Genomic DNA, 21063 nt, shown 5'->3' with positions numbered 1-21063 from the left:
AATAATACAAGATGTTTGATAACAAACATCTATGGTTTTAGTGAAGTGATCATGCAGCTGGGGAATTTGTTTTCACCCGTTGCCAGCACATGTACTTAAAATGGTTTCCCTGGTCACTTGTACTGGCAGTAATAGAACCGGCCAGCACAGGGGCATATCTGCTCATGCAGAGATGTCCACACATGTAGTATAGTGCACCCAGCCTTAGGGCTGTAAGGCCTGATGTAGGGTTGACTTACATATACTACATGCAGTGTCTGCAGGCATGGCACACAGGGGCTGGGTGCCATGTCGTGTTTTTACTATTATCTGCACCAAGACTCGCAGCTTGCAGTGGCAGTCTGCATGAGTTAGGTGATGGGACCCTTAGGGTGGTACAATACCTGCTGCAGCCCTTATGGACCCTCTTTGGTACCCATGCCCTAGGTACCTGGGGTACTGTTTACTAGGGACTTAAAGGGGGGCCAAAAATATTGCCTGTTGGGGGATCAATTGGTCCATTTTGGTAAAGAGATCTGGCGCATGGGACCTGGATAGCAGGAACCCAATGCACTTTCAGTCAAAATTGCATTGAATATCAGGCAAAATGTGGGGCTGACCATGTCAAAAATGGGCACTTTCCTACAATCATGAGTTTCAGGGCGTGCCTGTTCTAAGAGTGTTACCAAAGTTATTTCCATCTAACTAATTGCACATATTCATAACTTAATACATAGTATTTAGTTTATAAGAAAAAGCACTGACTGGACACAGATTTATTGGATGTTGCTATTGCATATCAGTTAGGTGGGGGGAGACTAGCCCACGCTAAATCCTCTGAGTGGACTTCAGACTTCGCTGCCCCGAGAGAGCTAAGTGCTACAATGAGCTACGTTGCTTCCAGTAAAGAAACAGTTGCTGACTTATTACTTGTAAAAGACGTACATCTCTCATAATTAATAATAAAACTTCTTACAAATACCTTTGATAAATTACAGATAAACAATGCATAACTCTGAAGGTTTTCGAAACATGTTTATTCTTTCTTTTTTAAATACCCACTAAAGGAAGACGATACATTAAATTAGTTGTACTAGCTTCAATTATGAATCAGAAATATAATGCACCTAACACACATCCTCATGTATAAGTGGCTTTGTCAACCCAAGGATTTTCACATGTTCCTTCATATAAGAGATCAGAAACATCGAGATGCTCTCTTAAGCATTTCGCAATGTGAATCTTCCTAGAGAAGAGAACGCATAGTGGGAATTTTCACAAGACTATCAGTGGCATTGCAAGGGCATAATGGACCCTGATTCAGGCAAAGATATTGTGCACCGAATTCCTTGTATGGAACATGATGCACTGGTGATGGCGACGCTCCTCAATTAATCAATAAATCAGGGTTATTATGGAGCACGGCTGATCACCCATTAGGGTCTCAAGGAGCAGGGAGGGGTCTACAGTTCAGTCCTGAAATCAAAGTCCTTTTTGAAAGGTAGCATATTCTGATGAATGTACACTTGTCTGTGAGATTATTTCTTTGCCAGTGTATTCTCACTCTCGTTACACAGAACACACCCGGCAAGACCTTCAAGGTGACACCTTCCAACAGTCACGGAACGCACTGTGCAGTTAACATGCTTGTCAGCATGGTCCCACGATTGAGGGCAAGAAAGTCTCTCTTTGCTTCCTACTACGCCTGTAAATAATGTGGGTGACCCTCTCCCACTAGGTCAGTTACCTTAAGCCATCATTCTGATCCATGTACAATTTTGGTTTATGCCACAATTGCTACAATGGGTTTTTATGGGTGAGATAATTACCACGCCCCAGTAATTTTTCCCTGACTAGTTGCTCCTGGTCAAGAGCATAACATTATGGGGGGGGGGAGCACCTAGGAAAGAGGCCAGACTATGAGAATCAGGGAAAGTAATGCCATATTTGCTTATTAGGTCTCAATTCCAGGGCAACAACTCTGACCTGGAAGATATCTTCGGCAGCCCATACATAACTTGCCCTGGGGTATACAGGTGTCAAAAGACTCCAGCCTATTCTTCATAAGACATATTCAGAGCTTGAGCGAGGGATTTGGGGAAAGGCATAGGCTAATACACTTTCAAAGTAAGTTATTGATGGTGTGGTTTATCCTCCACGAGGAGTAAACATAGTTGTAAGGAACATGCTAAACGAAATATTACTTTAGGAACTGGGTGCTTTACATTGTAGAGGTAGATATGTAAGGTATTCCCTTCTTTACCTGTATGCTCATGTACTTAATACAAAGGGAAGTATCTGTAACATACTAGGCTTACTACCCAGTCTCATGGCGCTATATGAATGAGTGGTCTTGTAGACAAGTTTTCTTCTATGAGGTGTTCAAGAAATCTAGATGTGTCTTAAGGAGATTGTAGCCAATCACTTCTGAATCTTTTTAGAGTCAGTTGCATGATAGAAACAAAGCAGACTCTGAAAATCACCACTACTAAATCCATTCTGCCGAACCCTAAGCTCTCTACCGTAGAAAAGTTTGACGTCCTCTTTCACACTACTGACTTGGAACAAGTCTTTATTTCCTAGGTAGTTTTGAAGCAAGGGTTTATTTTTTTCCTGCAGAAACTATATGCGTTTTCCATCAAGGTCAAGCGCGATCTAGATAAGAAAGAGGCCCATAAAATATGTTCTCATGCATATAAATCACATTAACTTTTGAATTACATTTCAGTGAAGTATGTAACCATCATTATAGATTTCAAAGCATTTTGGTGGAGCATACTGGATTTGGAAAGAGAAGGTGTCCACGATTCAGTGCCTAAGACAAGGCAAGCTAATTTCAATAACCTATTCACATTTCTTATCCTACACACTGTAGGATGACTTACAGTTGTACTGTACAGGATCACATTTTACTAGAAACAGTCTGCATATACCAAGTAATACATGCCCTCCCGTCATATCCTCAATAGTATAGGTTGTAATATATGTATGCCTGATATATTTGTATAGCTGTAACCTAACCAAAAGGCTCCAGAGTGCTCCATACAGTTGAAGGCAGATACAACCACCAAGTCTTTGGAGGAGTAGCTGGGGTCTCAAAGTGGAGATGGACGGTTACTTTGTAGGGATATAGTGGCTGTTAAAGTGGTGAATCTTCATTTTTCTCCTCAATTGGAAAAGGTTTGGGCGGGCCTATATCCCGGCTGCAAAGATGGAGGTTTGTTTATTCTTTTTTTATTTTTTCACTTCTTTAAGTGCCAATAGCTACTGTAGATGGTGATCTTGCCCATCGGATAGGTGGGTGTGCCAGCCAATCATATCATTGCAGGTGATGCAGCTGGTTTTAAACATGATGTGGGCTTGCAAGGACCACCAGTAGGGTTCCATCAGGGTGGGGTGGTGAGAATGTTATTCCAGTCTCTAGATGAGGGATACTGTGCCAATAAGAATGCCCTTAAAGGGGGTCAGTGCAGTGCAGGGTGTTGCCACAATCCATATGCAAGAGTAAGAAGGGGATTTTCTTATATTTTGCAAAGTGTTTAAGCTAAGACTTTGTACCATTAAGAAGTTAAGCAAACAAGACAGAAGCAAAGCTCAGAGTTTAATTTCTGTGCCTGGCCCGAGATAAAAAAAAGGAAACAGCATTTCGATGACCGGAAGCCTACGCGTATAGATGTGCTCCATGCTGTCAGCGTTGTAGAAGGAAATCTCCCCCTGGTCGCAGTCCAGATAAATTCCAATCATACGTGGGTATTCCTTCAAATCTAATTCTAAAGGCTCTTCTGATGCCTTGACGCGGACAAAACCTCCCCTGAGTGACACAGCAAAGACACCTTGTGAAGGAATGGGTGACAGGGGGCTCTTTCTATTCACAGACATTTGAGCAATCCCCACTACACAGTCTGCTCCAACTTCCATCTTCCAGAAATGTCTTCCTGAATTGATTCCTTTGGACCCCAGGACACAGGCACGAACATCAAATCTTCTGCTATCCTCCGGAAGTTCTTGTTCCACTTCATCCCATCTCACACTTCTTCCGTCATCAGCCAGCCTTAGGTGAGGATGGGCGGTTCCTGGATCTAGAATCACATGTTGGTACATGACTGAAAAAAAAGTTGTTGCGTTAGCATGCGTTTTGTATAAAATAAAATAGGGACACAAATACACTTTTACAGTGAAAACAGAACTGTAGCTATTATATCTGCATATAAAATATTCTTTATTGTCAATTATTCAATAATCTTCAATACACTCACTTCCTAGTTCTACTTTTTCCCTAGAGAACTCTCTGATTTTGTTTACATATATCATTTGTTGACCCTGAAAAGAACTCGTGTAACTTACCATTTGTTGAAATATATTTTATATCAGCTTTCCAGAGAAGCCCAGGAGGCAGTTGCAACATGGGTAATACCACACACGCACAGTAGCCTTCAGATAAACAAACATGTAAATCTGTATTAAAATGGCTTGGTTGATCTCAGTGGAATCCAGGACAAAATCCAAAGTTCTTCATGAAACACTCAGGAGAACATGGTACCTTCAGAAGCGGGCACTACCAAGGCACCCGGCTTGACCACTTCACATTCCAGTCAACAAGTGGACTTCACATAATAAAATATCTTGAAGTAGAAGGCATAGGGTCTAAAGGGCAATATTCTTTATCTAAGGGAAACCACAAAATATCTCCTCCTAGGAAAACCTGAAAAGTGAACCTTTCATCTTTAACTGTGAGTACATGTGTGAATGAGTAAAATAAAACAGGTTACACTCTGCAGTTATTCAAGGTAAACAATCAACTCCTCTTCCCTCATTTCCGTTTTACTCTCCTCACCTACTCCACAGCTAACGGTGCTGTGAGCTGGTGGCCATTTCCTATGACAGTCGTAAAGGTGATAGGCCTCGGACCAGAGTCTCTTGGCTGGCTTAGGACCAGCCAAGAGACCTTAGAACATTTCAGTGAAAACCAGGACACCAGTGAGGCCCGCTGCTATCTCCCAATTATTTTTGCTGTGGCCGCTGAACCCTGTCATTCATTCTGAGGACATAGGGCCCGACTGGGACATATCAAAGTCGGACAGTTGACACATCGTGTCGCTTTATGCAGACCACGCAATCAAATATATCCGCAATGCACAAGTAGTTTTACCAACACTAATGGACATGTTGAATGAGTTTGGGAGGATATCAGGCATTAAAAAAACTGGCCCAAATCTTGCCTATTCCCACTCCAGAATCTAGAACAGCGTTTTTGGGGGCCCTTCTGGGTTGGCACCTAGATTGGAAGGTTTAAACATGTAAGCACCTAGGGGTCAATATATATCATGTAGAGGAGAACCTTGTTAGAGTTAACCTTGCTAGACTACTCACAATTACATGAAATACTATCACCTTTTGGACTAGCCTACCACAGTCACCCCCAGGGAGCAAGGCGCTAGCCAAGATGTTAGTTTACCTGAGATTTTTATACTGCTTGTGGAGCTCCCCCGTTATTCTTAAAAAGGTCTTTTTCAGGGAACTACATGGTCTTTTTTAAGACCTTTTATGGGGAGGAAGACTGTAGTGCTCCATAAATCACAATTCTCTATGCCAGGGGGATGGCCTGGGGCCCCGAACTACGAACTGTATTATGCTGCAGCCCAGTTCCAGGGACCAATGGGATGACTGAGTGATACATCCAATATGGAAGGGATGGATTTGCTCCGTAGTCTGCGAGGCACTACTGCCTGTTTAACATTCACTGGTTTCAACAATCACGTGAGCGACTGTTGAACCCATCAAGGTCTCTTTCTGTGTTGCACAAGTTGCCCGTAGTGGCAAAGACCTGCTGGCACAAGTATGCACTGATACAAGAGTCTCCTCCTCCCACAGTTACCACTGGGAGCTTTGCCAACACGGTCCGACAATTGTCACTCACAATAAAAGACCATGGGTAGAGGCAGGAGTGTGTCTGCAGACAGAGACTGTGCACCACAGATATATGCAACGTAATCAGGGTGACAGCTGGGCAATTTCTAACTTATAATGCACTGTTGGACAGGCTAACGAGGACTTGGAGCCAGGACCTGGTGTTACCGCCCAGACCCTAAATAGACATCTGACCTGTGGGCATGGTAGGGGAGCAATTGCTACGCAGTGTAGGACCTTACTTGTGCAACACACTTACAAAAATCTGAATAGCAAGAATAGGTGGGATCAACAGCTGAGACTGGATGTCTCAGACAAACAATGGACACACACATACTGGAATATGTGAAGGTATTCTGGAACACAGGAATTAAGTTCAAACAATTCAATTACTTGCAGCTAGCATACCTCACTCCACACCATATCCACCAAATGCTTCCCCATACATCCTTAGAATGTCTGAGGTGTAGATGCACACATGCAGACTTTTACCGCTTGATGCTGGTAGCGGGCGTGCTTCGAGGCACTGGGGAAGCTATCAGGTCTAGTGGATCGAGCAGTATCATGCAAGCAACAGGCTTGCCTGCTGGGTTTAATGCATAGTTCAAAGAAAGATCAAGATATACTAACATTTATCAACCCGGCACTCGCCCTGTTTAAGAGACGGGTGGCCATGTCATGGAAATTGCCCGTTGCTCCCAACATTCAGGATTGTCACAGACATTTCCTCAAGTGGGCGACTGCTGAAACTGACACTCTCCTCGTCAAACTAGGTGGCAGGGCTCCGGTAGGGTCGATCTGGGACACAAACCTCATCTAACTGGGAACAAAAGCCGATGAAAGATCATTGTGAATGAAACAAACAAACGTAGCATAACAGATTCTGGATCCTCTCATTAGCACAACTCAAATTTAAAACGGAATATGGTGAGTAATACCAACCGATATGACCCACACTGACGAATTGCTTAGCACCACTCAAACCTGCATTGTGGCATAATATAGCATACCAATAGAAAGAACTGCATACAACACTGAGACTATGCACCAACGAGGTTCACTAACATGTATAAATATTTCTTGCCTGTACTACGTCCATCATCCCATCAGTTTAAGACAGCACTGAACATTTCCAGTCATTGTAGTTTTTTTTTTCAATTTTCAAAACCTTTATTGACAAATTTGCATGAACGGAGTACAGTTATGCATCAAATCAGAGCACTGTATATATTGGATCATTTGCGGAGTACGACGAAGGTCCAAAAAGTCAATCGGCAATGAGCAATATCTTGTACAACACAGCAAAAACACCATTGATCAGTATATAGCTGTCGGATGGAAAGACAACACTGCAGGGGTAGGAGCAGGCCCGACATGGAGGGGATGAGGCAGGGAAGAAGGTGACTACTGACCAGCACCGGCGGCCGCCACGGGCGGGGAGCCGGCAGAGAGCGCAGGAGAGGCAGTCTGGCTCCGATGTGAGCGGGTATGAAGGTATGTCACTAGGGGGCCCCATATGTCGATTGGACGAGATCTCGCAGGCATGAGGTACCAGAATTCAGACAGTAGGATCCGGCAGCGCGATGCATCAGTGAGCCAGTGGGCGAACTTAGGCGGAGGTCTGCGACCCCAGCATATGGATACCCTACGCCGCGCAAGGACTAGCAGCATGGCGATTAATCAGCGGGAGGCATCAGGACAAAACTTAACAAAGCCGAGGAGGCATAGTGGTGGGTCGGGCAGAACTAGAGTAGAGGTGATCTCAGAAATAGCAGCGCAGACCTCCCGCCAAAAGTCGGACACCCTTGGGCACAACCAGGCAAGATGAGAGAAGTCTGCGGCAGGGGCAGAGCATCGCAAACACCTATCGCTGGGGATGAGAACCAATTTATGTAGCTGAACGGGGGTACGATAGAGCCTGTGTAGGTATTTAAAGTGTATAAGACCCAGGCGATAGTTGGGTGATAATTTCTTCATTTGGTTGCAGCAGTAGAGCCAATCTGCCTGAGAAATATCAATGCCAAGATCTTCGCTCCATGCCACTCGGGCGCGATAAGTGGAGATGGAAGTGGCCGCCAGCGTGGGGGCATAGAGTTTGGTAACCAACTTCCGGGGCGGGGGGATGAGCATATGAAATAAAGGGTAGACATCGAAGGAGGAGGCTGGGGGAACGTGGGATGTAGTTCCCTACAGATCACCCGCAACTGGTAGAAAAGCAGAGTGTCCATGGGGCCAGAGGTGGCAGGGAGAGAGTAGAATGTGTTCCCAGGGTAAAGGTCTGCCAGTGTTGCCAGCCCCAGACAGGCGGCATGTTTGGCCATACCAGAGGGCTGTAGAGGAGGGAATGCAGGATGTCGAACGATCGGCATCGTGTTAGCCGATAGTATCAGAGCATTAGAGATGCGACGTAGTCCCATCCAGGTCCAACGCATGGTCTCGACCGTGTCCACCTCAGTGCGTGGGTGTCCAGCTGGGGCAAACAGGCAGTGTCCAGCGGCCAAGGTGCTGCAAGGTCGGCCTCGACCGCGACATGCGGCTGAAAGGAGTGGGGTGAATCCAGAAATGTAAAAAACTGGCCTGAGCACTTAAGGCATAAAGCTTCAAATTGGGAGCACCCATGCCGCCAACTGACATAGGGAGGGTAAGAATATCGTATGTAATCCTGGGTTGCTTACCAGCCCAGACAAGAGATATGATCAGAGAGCATATCTTACAAAAAAAGTGGGCAGTTAGGGGGACAGGGATGTTTAAAAAAAGATGGGGAGTTCAACCATCTTAGCAATGGCCATACAACCGGCCAGTGACAGGGGGAGCCGGTTCCAGTGCGGTATTTCCGACTCAAGCCAGTCCACCACACGTCCGAATTTGGCCCTCCAAAGGTCATCTACGTCTCTGCTCAGCCAGATACCAAAATAACGGGTAGGGCCGGATGCCCATACAAAGAGATAGTCCAGGGTGAACGGTGTACTGGCATCAGTAAGGGGAAATAGGACTGATTTACTCTAGTTCACCTGGATACCGGAGTATCCACCAAACCAAATTATCTCGCATACAAGGGGACTGAGGGTGTCTTGGGGGTGGCGGACATATAGCGTAATGTCATCCGCGTACATAGAGACCAAGAGGCACGGGTCGAGAAGCCGAAGCCCTTCTGAGTGTGATGTTGCCGGAGTATGGCAGCAAGAGGCTCCATCGCGATGGCAAAGAGCATAGGAGAGAGCGGGCATCCCTGACGAGTGCCACGCCCAATGGGAATAGGAACGAAAATCTGTCCATTGATCCGTAGGCGGGCAGAGGGGAGAGTGTAGAGGAGCAGAATTTTACGAATAAAGATGTTGCTGAAGCAAAGGGGTGGTAGGAGAAAGAATAACAAGGGCCACTCCAGAGTGTCGAAGGCCTTGGTGGCGTCAAGTAGAGCTGTCATAGCGGGGAGACTAGGGTTGATTTGATGTAGGACGGAGGATATGGTCCAAAGGTTGTGGGAAGTGGCACGTTCAGGAATAAAACCGGACTGATCAGGGCGGGCTGTGAGGAGGAGAAGATGAGAGGCGAGTAATTTAGCAAAAATTTTATTGTCCGTATTAATTAGAGAAAGGGGCAATAGGAGTCACAGCATTCAGGGGGGTTTATCCGGCTTAAGGAGTGTCAACATCACCTCGCGGAACGATGGCGGGAGGAAACCACTATTGAAAGAGTCATTGTACATAGCGGCCAAATGCAGCACCAAAAGTGAAGCAAAGGTTTTATAAAACGAGGCGGGAAGACCATCCAAGCCAGGGGCCTTATCACCAGGCAAACTATTAATTGCAGCAATTGGAGCCAGACAAATTCCAGGGTGTCAAAATATTGATTAAAGTCCTCACTCGAGGGGGTGGAGCTCGCGATGTAGAGTTTATTTACTTTATTTATTTATAAAGTTTTATGTGCGTAGTAGTCAGTGAAGGGTGTTTTTATTTCCTATGGGGAGGTGGTACGAGTTGGGCAGCCATCCTGTAGCGCTGTTATATATGATGCAGCTCGAGGGGGCCGAAGGAGGTTTGCCAGAGTCTTGCCAGGTCGATCGCCCTCAATGAAGCGGTGAGCCCGAGCCTCTCTGCCAAGGAACAAAAGCTCTCTATTGGCCGCCTCGTAAATTCCGCATTTTTTGTGTGAAGGCGAGCAAGAGTATCAGAGCTGGGGCTGGTCGCCTAGGCAGAGTCCAAGGATCTTCAATCTTCAATTTTAATTTGTCAAGAGTATTGCGAATGGGGCGCAAAACCCCAGATTGTTTAGAGATGCACTCGCCTTGGATCACGACTTTAAAACCCTCCCACAGTGTGGAGGGCGAGTCTACTGAACCTTCGTTCAATTCATAATAATTGGTGATTGCCGTTTGAATTTCGTTACAGAAGACAGAATCTCTGAGCGCATTTGGGGGTAGCCGCCAAGTGAAGGCCCACCACAGAAAATTAGGAAGATGAAGAGTGAGCTGGACCGGCACGTGATCAGAAAGAGTGCGCACGATATGATCAGCGGAATTGAGCCAAGAGAGAATGTCTGGACAGGTGATCCAGAGGTCAATACGGGACCAGCAGCCATGGGCTCTGGTGATGCAAGTCTCCTCGCGGGCGGCGGGCCACCATACAGGGAGTTGTCAGCGAGTATGGATTTAAGGAGAGCCGTGGAAAATGGGTGGGAGGTATAGGGGCTGGAACGGTCCTGGGCTGCAGAAAGACTAACATTGAAATCCCCCTCCCAAAGGAGTGCAGCGGAACCGAAGGATGAGATAAGGTGCCAGACATTTGCGAAGAAATCTGAGTCATCCGAATTCAGCCGTACACTGCCGCGATCATCCATGGTTGGTCTAGCAAAGAGCCATGTAGGATAAAGTATCGTCCGTCAGGGTCAGTGAGTACCTGAGTCATGCGCCAAGGAAGACCTTTACGTAACAGAATGGACACTCCCCGAGAATAGTTCGAGTAAAATGAGGAGTGGGATTCTCCCCAGTAGTGGGACTGAAGTCTAGCGGAGGACACAGAAAGCAGGTGGGTTTCTTGTAGAAGACAGATGTCTACTTTGTGCCGGAGTAGGTGAGCGTGGACGAGTCGGGCTTTGCAATGGTCATTGAGACCGCGGATATTTCAGGTCCAACAGATGGTATCAGTCATGCTGTGTCGGTTGTGAGGAAGAGTGGAGCGCAGGGCAGCAAATACGGCCAGCAGCTAGGACTGGGAGCACATTACAGTACGGGTAGAAGGATAAGACGTTGCCTTGGTGACGGACCTCACCTTTGTCCCTGGCCGTCCAGAGGATTGCGTCGCGGTCACGAAAATTGAGGATTTTGGCAATGATGGGGCGAGCCGGCAATCCAGGGAAGGGTGGGTGGGTCCAGCTGAGCAGCGATGTCAGAAATGGCAAACTTGACCACCAACATGATGGACTTGAGAACGTCCTCCCGGGAGGTGGCCATCTCTGCAGGGGGGAGTGGAATGGCCTCTGTCGGCGGTCGCGCCCTCCTGGCGCGTCGAGCAGCGTTGTTCGAACGTGAGCCTGGGCTGTTTGGGGTCAGCTTTACGCATGAAACCAGCCAAGAGGACCAACAGCGCCCACAGGTGCAAGGGCGTCTGGCAGGGCAAGTAGGAGGTGTTGGGGTGGCACCCGGGAAGACACCAGGAGTAAATGCACAAAGGTGAATCGTGCGACCCGCTGCTGCAGCAGTGTAGTGGCAGGCCTCCCAGGGCCGTCAGGTAAGCAAGCAAACAGGGAAGCGGCCCAGCAGCACGTAGCGCCTATTGAGCAATTCCAGCCCGGGGATAGAGGCAATTGTGGAGATCGTGAATGACTCGTCAGGGAGCAACCAGTAGTGGCGGCAGTGCAGGTGCTGACAGGGGGGTGCAGCCGTGGGGAGCGCCGCGGCGGGGATACGAGGAGGGGAGCAAGAACTAGCACACACGGGGTCGGACCCCACGAGGTAGCAGGAACATAGGGACTGTACAAGAGCAGGGGGCCCACGATGTGGCACACGCACCCCCCAACCCAGCCGCAGCAGCCCCCGGCAGCGTCAGCACTCACCTGGGTCTGCAGCAATCAGGCCGATTCAGGTGCTGGCAGCAGGAAAAGGCAGGAGGGCTCGCCTGTAGAAGCCTCAGTGTGAGGGGACCCCCTGGAGCAGTTCATGAGAGGACAGCCCTGCGTTAGGGCCGCGCACAAGACAGAGGTCCAAAGCAGTCAGCAGGAATGCAGGGCAAAGGCGGGTGAACGTCCGCGCTGGGCCGAGGAAGATCCAGACAGGAAGGAAGCCTTAAAGTGAGGCCAGGTGGCGGATAGGCGCTGGGCACGCGTCCAAGGGCCAAAGAGAGCAGGAATCACACCATCAAAGGGGGAGCAGCAGCAGGGTGGGTCGCGGGGGCTCGCCGCCCGCGTCGCCCGGCCTAGTGGAGCAAGTCAAGACCCAGCAGGTGCCGATGTGGAACCGGCCAGCGCCCGCGCTTGTCGTTGGTAAAGGCCGGGCGGTACGGTGCGCGGGCCCCCAAACAGCGCCGCCGAGAGCCCCCAGCAGGCAGACCACTCACCAGGCTCTTCCGCTTGCAAGGGCAGGCGAATGCCGAGGCAGCATTAAAGGTGCAGTCAATCCGATGCGGGAAGGCCCTGAGACAGCAGCGGGAAGGCCCTGAGAAAGCAGCGGGAAGGCCCTGAGACAGCAGCTGAAAGGCCCGACTCAGAGATACAGGCCCGGGACCGGAGCACGGGACAGGAGCGGCAGAGCGAGTTGCAGAAAGCTCCCAGTGGCACCCCTAAGCAGGAGGAAGTAAGAATGTCAAGGCAAGGTGGTAAGGGAGCCATCATCTGCAGGATTTTGTCAGATATAGAAGCCACACCCCCCCGGACATTATAGTTGCCTCTGAAGTATTGTTTCAAATTTTCGCACCCGTTTTATATGTAACCCTGAGGTTTTTCCTAGCATATCTGAATCATTGAGCAGATGCTATGACATTCGTATACCTCCTGTACATATTATTGACATTATGCCTAGTCCATGTCCACACTGTGAATGTTTAAGTAATTTGTATGGTTGTAAAATCCAAGAAAGGAACAGTTAAAATATAATTGTGCCATGAGCTGGAAACAGTAGCAGAAGGAGCAACCAACCCTAACTCACTTCAGCTCCCTGAACCCAAAAGTAATGGAAAACCTTTTTAAAGAAGCAAGAATGAAAAAGAGAACAAGTCAATGTAACTATTGTTTCATGGCAAAAGAATTAGATCAACACACTGAGTTAAATACGACAGCAACAGATATAGACATTGTAGTCTTCCACTCCTTTTGCTGCATCAAATCGATCCACCAATATCGAGCCTGCAATCATGTTAAAGGAGCCACATGTACGAGAGGAACAAATGAAGTATCATAAGCAAACAACCCACACATACTTTGCACTCATGGCACAAAATAACCCAAGATATCACACTGACAAATTACTTTGCTACGTTGACTGCGCATAATAACAATTGTATGAAGTACAAAAGGGATAAAGGGGAGATTAAATCTAAATCCTCAACTCCTGGAAATATTTCAGAACCCAGGACTAAGAACAACACTGACTGAGAAGAGAAATCTGAATAAGAACTGGAAAATATTGACATGACGGAGAAAAGCAGTCTTATTCAAACACTATGACCCAGCCATTACTTAGAACTGGAGAAAAAAATTGCCCAAAGGACAAGAGAAAAGAACTCCCCCCAATTACGCAGTTGCAGTGAATCATTCACAAATGGATATAGCCTGCCTCTTTGACAAATTCTGATCTGCAGTTCAACAATTTAACACCAAATAAGGGCAACTAGCGAAAATAGGGGGCCAATTGCAGGCTATGGGGATGAAAGTAGAAGACTTTACAAGTACAGTCACTCAGATGGAGGAAGAAGTTATCTCTTTAGAGATAACTTCCCTAAAACAGGGTATGAATCAGATTTTAAAAAAAGTATTTGGAAAAAGTGAGGAAACTGATTCGGTAGGTAATCATGAGAGGACATCAAGTTACCATCCAAAAACCAAAACCTGCATCCTTACCCTGCAAGGGCAGTTATTGCATGGTTCTTCAATTACTGTATTACAAATCTGGTACTTGGGAAGGCAAGTGTTGGAAATGATCCTTTCTGCAGGGTAACCCCAATACATTTTGCCTTCTTCTCCCCTTTTTACTGAATATGTTTTTGTTGGCCTTAGGACTCTGGCCACTTTACCACTGCTAACCAGTACTAAAGTGCATGTGCTTGCTCCCTAAAACATGGTAATATTGGCTTAACGACTGTTGACCTATATATATTACTAATAAGTTCCTAGTACAATGCACTACATGTGCCCAGGGCCTGTATATTAAATGCTGCTAGTGTGTCTGCAGCACTGATTGTGCCATCCACTCAAGTAGCCCTTTAAACATGTCTCAGGCCTGTCACTACTGGTCCCGTGTGTACAGTTTACACTGCCATGTCGATTTGGCATTTAAACCCATTGCCAAGCCTTACATTCTCCTTTTGTTACATATAAGCTACCCCTCAGGTAGGACCTAGGTAGCCCATAGGCCAGAGTGATGCGTAACTAAAAGGTAGGACAAGTGCTTTAAAGTGTTACATGGCACTAGCAGTGAAAAACTCCCAAATTAGTTTTTACTTACTGTGTGGCCTACCCTCTCCCCGCATCCCTCCCCACAGGTTAACATTGGGGATTTCTTATTGCATCTAATACATATAGTTCCTGATAGAGAGGGGGTAAATCTATGTCTATGTAGGTGACTTATAAAGCGCAAGTGTTACTCCGAGGAGTGTCCTGGCATTTCAGTTTTTCCGGAAGATTGGGGTTTTCTTTATGGCCCTGAGAGTTGGCGGCAGCTCATTCCAGAGAGAAGGGCCTAGACATGAGAAGGATCTGCCCTTGCCCTCGCCTTCTTAATCCAAGGGACCATGGCAAGACAGAGATTTCTGGAGTGAAGGTTTCTCTGGAAGAGTGTAGGGCTTGATTTTATCTTGAAGATACCTTGTACCAGTCCTGTAAAGTGCTGTCATGTTTGGTACCCACGGACTTGTATTAATAGATCCTCTTGAATGGCAAAGTGGGATGTATAATTAACAACTTTAAAAATGCCACTTTAAAAAAGTTCTGAACACAAATAGCTGAAACATTGTACTCCGATACAGATCAAATTGAAATGTTTTTGCAGCCAACCCAGAAAAACTACTATTATCAGTTTATTGCATAGATTTTCCCCATCTCAGAAAAATAATTCAGTTGGGGGAGGAGCTTCCTGTGTGTCTAGAGCATGGGTATCTCGAATTTGAGCGCAAACCACCATTCTAAGGGACTGATTTTTGCAATGTCTCTTGGGACATTCTAAGGGAGAGAGCACCACCAGTCTCATGATAGAGTCCTTTGTCTTACTGTCATGAAAAGCGTTGCCGCCTGCAACAGTGTTGGGACATCTGCAAAAACCTCCTCACTGCTTCTACCCGGTCACTTGGTCAGAACTAGAATGGACTGAAAGCCATTCCAGTGTGCTGCACATCTGTGCACACTGGTAGCTGGGACCATCAGTGCTGGAGGATGTCTCTGGCAAGATTCCTCTGATAAGGATCTGGGCAACGTTGAACTGTATTTGCTGATGGACGGAAACTTCTGATGCTGCGCCAGCTAAGGTGGTATCACACTCTTGGCCTGCTATACGCCTGGACCTGCATTCTTGACCCATTTTCAACTAAACGGGTTCTTCTGCTCGCTGATAAACTACTGTTATTGCAGATTCATTAGACTTCATGGAGCACAAGCGAAGTATTAGCTACATTATTGTGTGTTCCCCTGCCATGACCAGCTTACCTGACAGGGAAACCCTGCACTACTAAACTATAACTTGTATCCACCTACATACCTGTTATCTGGATTGACTGCATCAGCTGCCCCTAAAGTTACAATACATACTTTGGACACCTGATCAATTCACGCTGCTCCTTTGATCAGCCTTGATCCCACTCGTACAGCCTCCATTCCAGAAGGAAATAGGTGACGAGACTGTGCTCTGCAATTTTTGTATCTCATCGATGCAACCCAAATAGAAAGTCTGGCTTATAACTATGTTATGCTACAATTGGTGAGTGATCATTAACATTGGGATGAGAGATATGTCCTATTCAAGTAAGTACTGCAGGGTTTGAAACCCTAATCTGGGGGAAAAAAGAGAGGGAATGAATGACAGTTAAAGGACAATTGCCGGTCCATGCACCATTGTTAATCCTCATGTGGTTTCACATAAGTATACAATGTTGTATATCCATGATTCGGCCCATTTACTGAAAATAAGGTACTATATAGTGTCCATGGATAGAATACATGATATATGTTGTTAATTGTTACCTATTTCTTGTTTTCTTGAGATTGGTCTAATCCATATCACCAATGTAGCACTGCGTTCCAGCAGCGGTATTTGCTTCTGCCATACTAGCCGCTATGCATTCTTAAGCAAGGTATTGGGTTCTCAATGTTTTCATTCATTTATGGCAGGTGCTTTTCTCACCAATACAGCCTTGTATGGAATGAATATCTTGTGCAGGAGCAGCCGACCCTTCGGACACAACTTCTCTTAATAACATAATCTAGTTTGTGCCCCTGGTCTAGATATGGGCCTAATGGGTTTCCACACGCCCAGGTCCACAGCCAGAGCAAGCCTTTATGGTTTTCCCATGAAGTGGGTTCCTCAAGGTTTGAAAAACCGGAGAAATAGGAGTCAATAGAAACCTTGAAGATATGGTTGAGGATATTATTCCCCTTAACTTTCAAACACATAATGCCTTCATTAGATGGGCACATCTCATTTTTTTCCTATAAGGCACAGTGCAGACAATGAAGATGATGTGCCCCAAGAGAGAGTCACTTTTTGGGTATGCTCTCACTATTATTCTGAAGCAGGTAGAAGCAGATATAAAGGGACTTATCTGGTGCACGGCTAGGCCCATAAAAATCACAATCTTTGTGGGCATGTACAGTCTCTAGGGTCCTTCGTCTACCACAAGTCACATTATTGTATTATTTCTTAACCCGCAAGGGGATCAGAAACCACTTTGGGTCAACATTGAGAATAAAATAATGCACCTTACACATTCCACTCTCCCTGTAGATCTTGGTTCCACATCCACAACTATTCTCAACAATCATATTATATAGGGTATGCTCGCTGCTTGGACACACTGTCACAAACTGCTGATAGTCGACCTATATGTGCATGCCACTTGTCCGATATGGAATAATGTGAAATAAAGTATGAATGAGAGTAAGATGAGTTGATGAATCCAAAAGGAAGTTTATTCTTCAGTTCAAGTAGGAGTCATTATTTACCAGAATAATTAATTATAAGGTAGTTGAATCGCCACGGGAGCAACATCCGAGCTGCTCAGTCCTCACACTCCTACCGCCATTCACTCATCCAGGGCCACAAGAACATTCAAGAACATTTATTTTTATTTATTTATTTGAAAAGTTTTATATAGCGCTGGCTACACCCAGAGGTATTAGAGCGCTTTACATGAGTAGGTAGAATTGCTTCAAAACATAGTTACATAATAACAACAGTTTCAGATACGTAGTTACTGGGGATACATGAGTAACAAAGGTATGGATCAGGTGTGGGGAAGAAAAAGGAGGCAGGGGGAGAGAGATTTGGGGGAGGTAGGGAAGGAATGGAAGAGGAAGAATACAGAGTGAGTGAGGGGGAAGGGAACACAAAAGGGCGATGAGAAAAGAAACAGTGTCTGACGATCAGGAGGGTAGGTGCCGGCCAAGGAGGGAACCAGAGCCAAACTCAATAGTTGCGTAGGGCACCTCCACTGGTCATCAGCCAAAGGTTGCTCGGTCGCCGAGGTACATCAGAGGGTTAAAGTATCAGCCTCAGGAGGTCATCAACAAGGTTTCAAAAAGAGCGCCTATCACGGTGTGCGGTGCTTAGCTACTAGCGATAATAGAAACAATCCCAAACCTCCACTATGTGTTAATCCCTTAACACTATGGACTCTCTCAGAGGGCTATCTGAGACTCAAGGGCAAAAATGCAGGATCCCTCCCCAAGAAGGGGAGAAGGAGTGCTTCGGCAAGGGGCACCTAAGAGGAGGCCAATAAAGGCCATTTTCCGCTACGTGTGAATCCCTTAACACTGTGGACTCTCTCAGAGGGGAATCTGAGACTCCGGGACAAAAATGCTAGATCCCTCCCAAACAAGGGGAGAGGGAGTGCTTTGGCAAGGGGCACATTCATGGAGGCTGTTTAGGGACAGTTGAGCGGTAGGGGAGGACCTATATAGTAGAATGGGGGAGAAGAGAGTAGGAAAAAGCCAAGAAAATAATACAAATAGTCTGCCAAAAAGAACATAACTTAATCAAAATCAGATACCCTCATGGTCTAAAAAGGGAGGGCCAGCAGTAAACAGCGAGTTAAAGGGTGAAGAGAGCGTAGCCTGAATGTGGAGAACGCAAAGGTGAAGCTAAACATAGAAACAGTCCTATGGATCATAGAGGGAGGTGGGGGAATAAAAGGGCTTAGCATGCTGATCGAGTCAGGCAGACCGGCCAGGGGGAAAGAACATCAGGGGAACATCGCAAAGTCACAATAAGCAAGCAATAGTACAGAACTGCATCAGTAACCAGAATACAAAAAACACAGCTTTGTAACACGTGAAGAAAAGCGACTAAACACAATAGAGTCACAAAGTCAACAAAGAACCAGACAGATCAAGGACAGGGAATCCACAGCTCCTGGGGCCAGCCTCACGGCACCGCATTGGCTCAACCTGGCTATGGAGAAGGATCAGAAGAGGGGAAGCGAAGTGGATGTCTCGGTTTGAGTGTTTGAGCAATTGTGCAGGCATTTGTGCAGGTAGCGCTTCACGTTTTCACCAAGTGTTGACAAGTATCCTGAATATTGATGGTGTTAATAGGGGATCGATAGTGTTAATAGAGGATCGGTAAAAATCAGATAGAATGATGGGAAAAAGGAGTTTTTATGATCCGAGTTCATGTTCCATCTAAGGCAACATTATCCTGAGTCTCGAGCGTGGCCGCCATTTTAAAGTCAGGCCGAGCGTAGGGAGGATTTACATGAGACACTATTTCAAATTGAACATATGTCCAGATAAAACTTTTGGGCGCACAGTAGCTGAACACAGAATATCAATGAAGAAATACACATCAATAAGAACAAGTTACCTCATATCTCCCTCCTTTAAGAAGACAATAACAACCAATACTTAAACGAAGGAGAAAACACTCATCATAATAAAAAATAGACATGTATGGAAAATAACGATACAAACACACAGAATAACACACCCACACTTTCCCTTTTACAAATGGAAATAAATGTGCCCCAAAGGGTGCAACACAAATGCCATAGAAAAGAAAGGTGCAAGAAAGATACATACACACAAACACACACTTTCCCTTTAGCAAATGGAAATACAAGTGCCCCAAAGGGTGCAACACAAATGTCCTAGAACAGAAAAGCGAAAAGAAAATCCCCCATTCTAAGTTATCATGCAGGGAGAACAAGGGTGCAGGAAACACCCTCCACAAAATGTAACTGTACCACGGTTTGGGCGCTGATGCCCATCACCAGTAATTGCAAAGTTTTATGTAGAAACATAACCCCACAAAATGGTTTGTGCCCAACAACGTTACCTGCCACCAAGAAATGTAAGTAAGAATTGAGCGCAACAACTTGCACATCAACAAAAACACATTTAAAGTTTGGGGTACCAAAATGCCCTCCCACACGCATATGGTTTGAGCACAACAACATTTCCCACCACCACCAAATTCAAGAAAAGCTCCGGGTCGAACTGTGCTCCAATGAAAAGTGTAGAGCTCAAGAACATACCACCACCATAAAATTGAAGTACCGATTGGGATCATAACATACCCGCTCAAGTTTGAGCAAAACAAAAATGCCCACGACCAGAAAGCACACGCAATTTGGGGTAAAAAAACACCCCCTCAAAAATGGTTTGGGTATAATCTCACATCCCAACACCATACAGACACAAAGTAAATCAAGTTTGGAGTACATAAGATGTGGGTCAAACTCACCCAACACCACCAGCACATAAAGAAAGTACGGTAACAGGAACACCGCCCCATCATGGCAATAGTATGAATAGTTTGGGATGCAAGAACCGAAATCCCAGCACTATTAAAAGTACGTAAAGTGAAAACAAAACCCTCACCATAAGCGCCTTCTAGTAACAATTGCATAAGGTACACAACTAAAACACCTTCGTCCAAATACAGTAAGGCCAAAACTTAACAGCACAAAATCTGCATTGATAAAAAAAAATGGCCAAATTAAGCAAGCAGGTAAGTAAGTAATATTACAGTCAAGAAAATACATGCAGACTATCACCATGCCAAAAATGCTTTCAAATATATGCTAGAACACTTAAAAGCAGGCAGCAAAACTAGCATAAAACATACTTAATTACATGTTTCAAATTCAGTTTGGCAGAATAGTATTAGTTACACAGGGAATTCCACTCCATCAAATTATTGTTGTTCACAAAGGCAGCAAGAAATAATTAATGCAATTAATAAGGCTGCTGAGAAACTTGGTGAGAAATCAAACTGGTACTCGAACATAGTACCCCCTGCTGGGAAGAAAAAGGGTTACCAAACTACATTTTAAGTGCACATTCCGAGAGTATGAATGAAAATATTCCAGGATTTCACAATGATGCTGGGATTGCTGCTTTCCTGCGTACAGTGCATGTCTGAGTTTAGAAATCAGAATCAGCTATGGCTGTACGTCGTGATGAAAAAAATATTCAAGATATTGAATGCGGACTTTGCACTCCTCAAGTAACACACAACCCATCCTGATCCAGTGCCATGGCCGCTGAAGCGTTGCTTCATGCCGTTTTCTAAAGGTAGTAAAAGGAATTACAAGCAATCCGAATTGACACACTGGTGTCAGCTTCAGTGTGCAAGCATAGTGAACGCACCAGTAGATCAATATGGAGATACCATCACATCAGGCAGTCCCCATAGACCAGTAGCAGTCTCACACAAGGAATGCCTAGGATCGATCCACGCATCTTCAAGACTCGAGGTAAGCTGCTCGCGCGTGAGACAGAGTTGTGCAGATTCATAAAGGTGAGCGCGGTAAAATGTACTCA

General features: G+C 45.8%; 1 protein-coding gene across 3 annotated transcripts in view; it reads right to left on the bottom strand.

The window, feature by feature from the left end:
- Nucleotides 1-1001: 1001 nt before the first annotated feature.
- The window catches only part of LOC144755777 (butyrophilin subfamily 1 member A1-like), a 369747-nt gene continuing 349685 nt past the window's right edge, over nt 1002-21063 (bottom strand). For all 3 annotated transcript variants that reach the window (XM_078645007.1, XM_078645008.1, XM_078645009.1), the window contains one exon: nt 1002-4082. In XM_078645007.1, coding sequence (XP_078501133.1) covers nt 3574-4082 — 509 coding nt within the window. In that variant the 3' untranslated portion in view covers nt 1002-3573. The remainder of the gene's footprint in view (nt 4083-21063) is intronic.

This window comes from Lissotriton helveticus, chromosome 5_1 (genome assembly GCF_964261635.1).
Source record: "Lissotriton helveticus chromosome 5_1, aLisHel1.1, whole genome shotgun sequence".
In the NCBI taxonomy this organism is placed as follows: domain Eukaryota; kingdom Metazoa; phylum Chordata; class Amphibia; order Caudata; family Salamandridae; genus Lissotriton; species Lissotriton helveticus.
The sequence above is the reverse complement of the archived record's forward strand: the minus strand, read 5'-3'. Positions and strand labels throughout refer to the sequence as shown.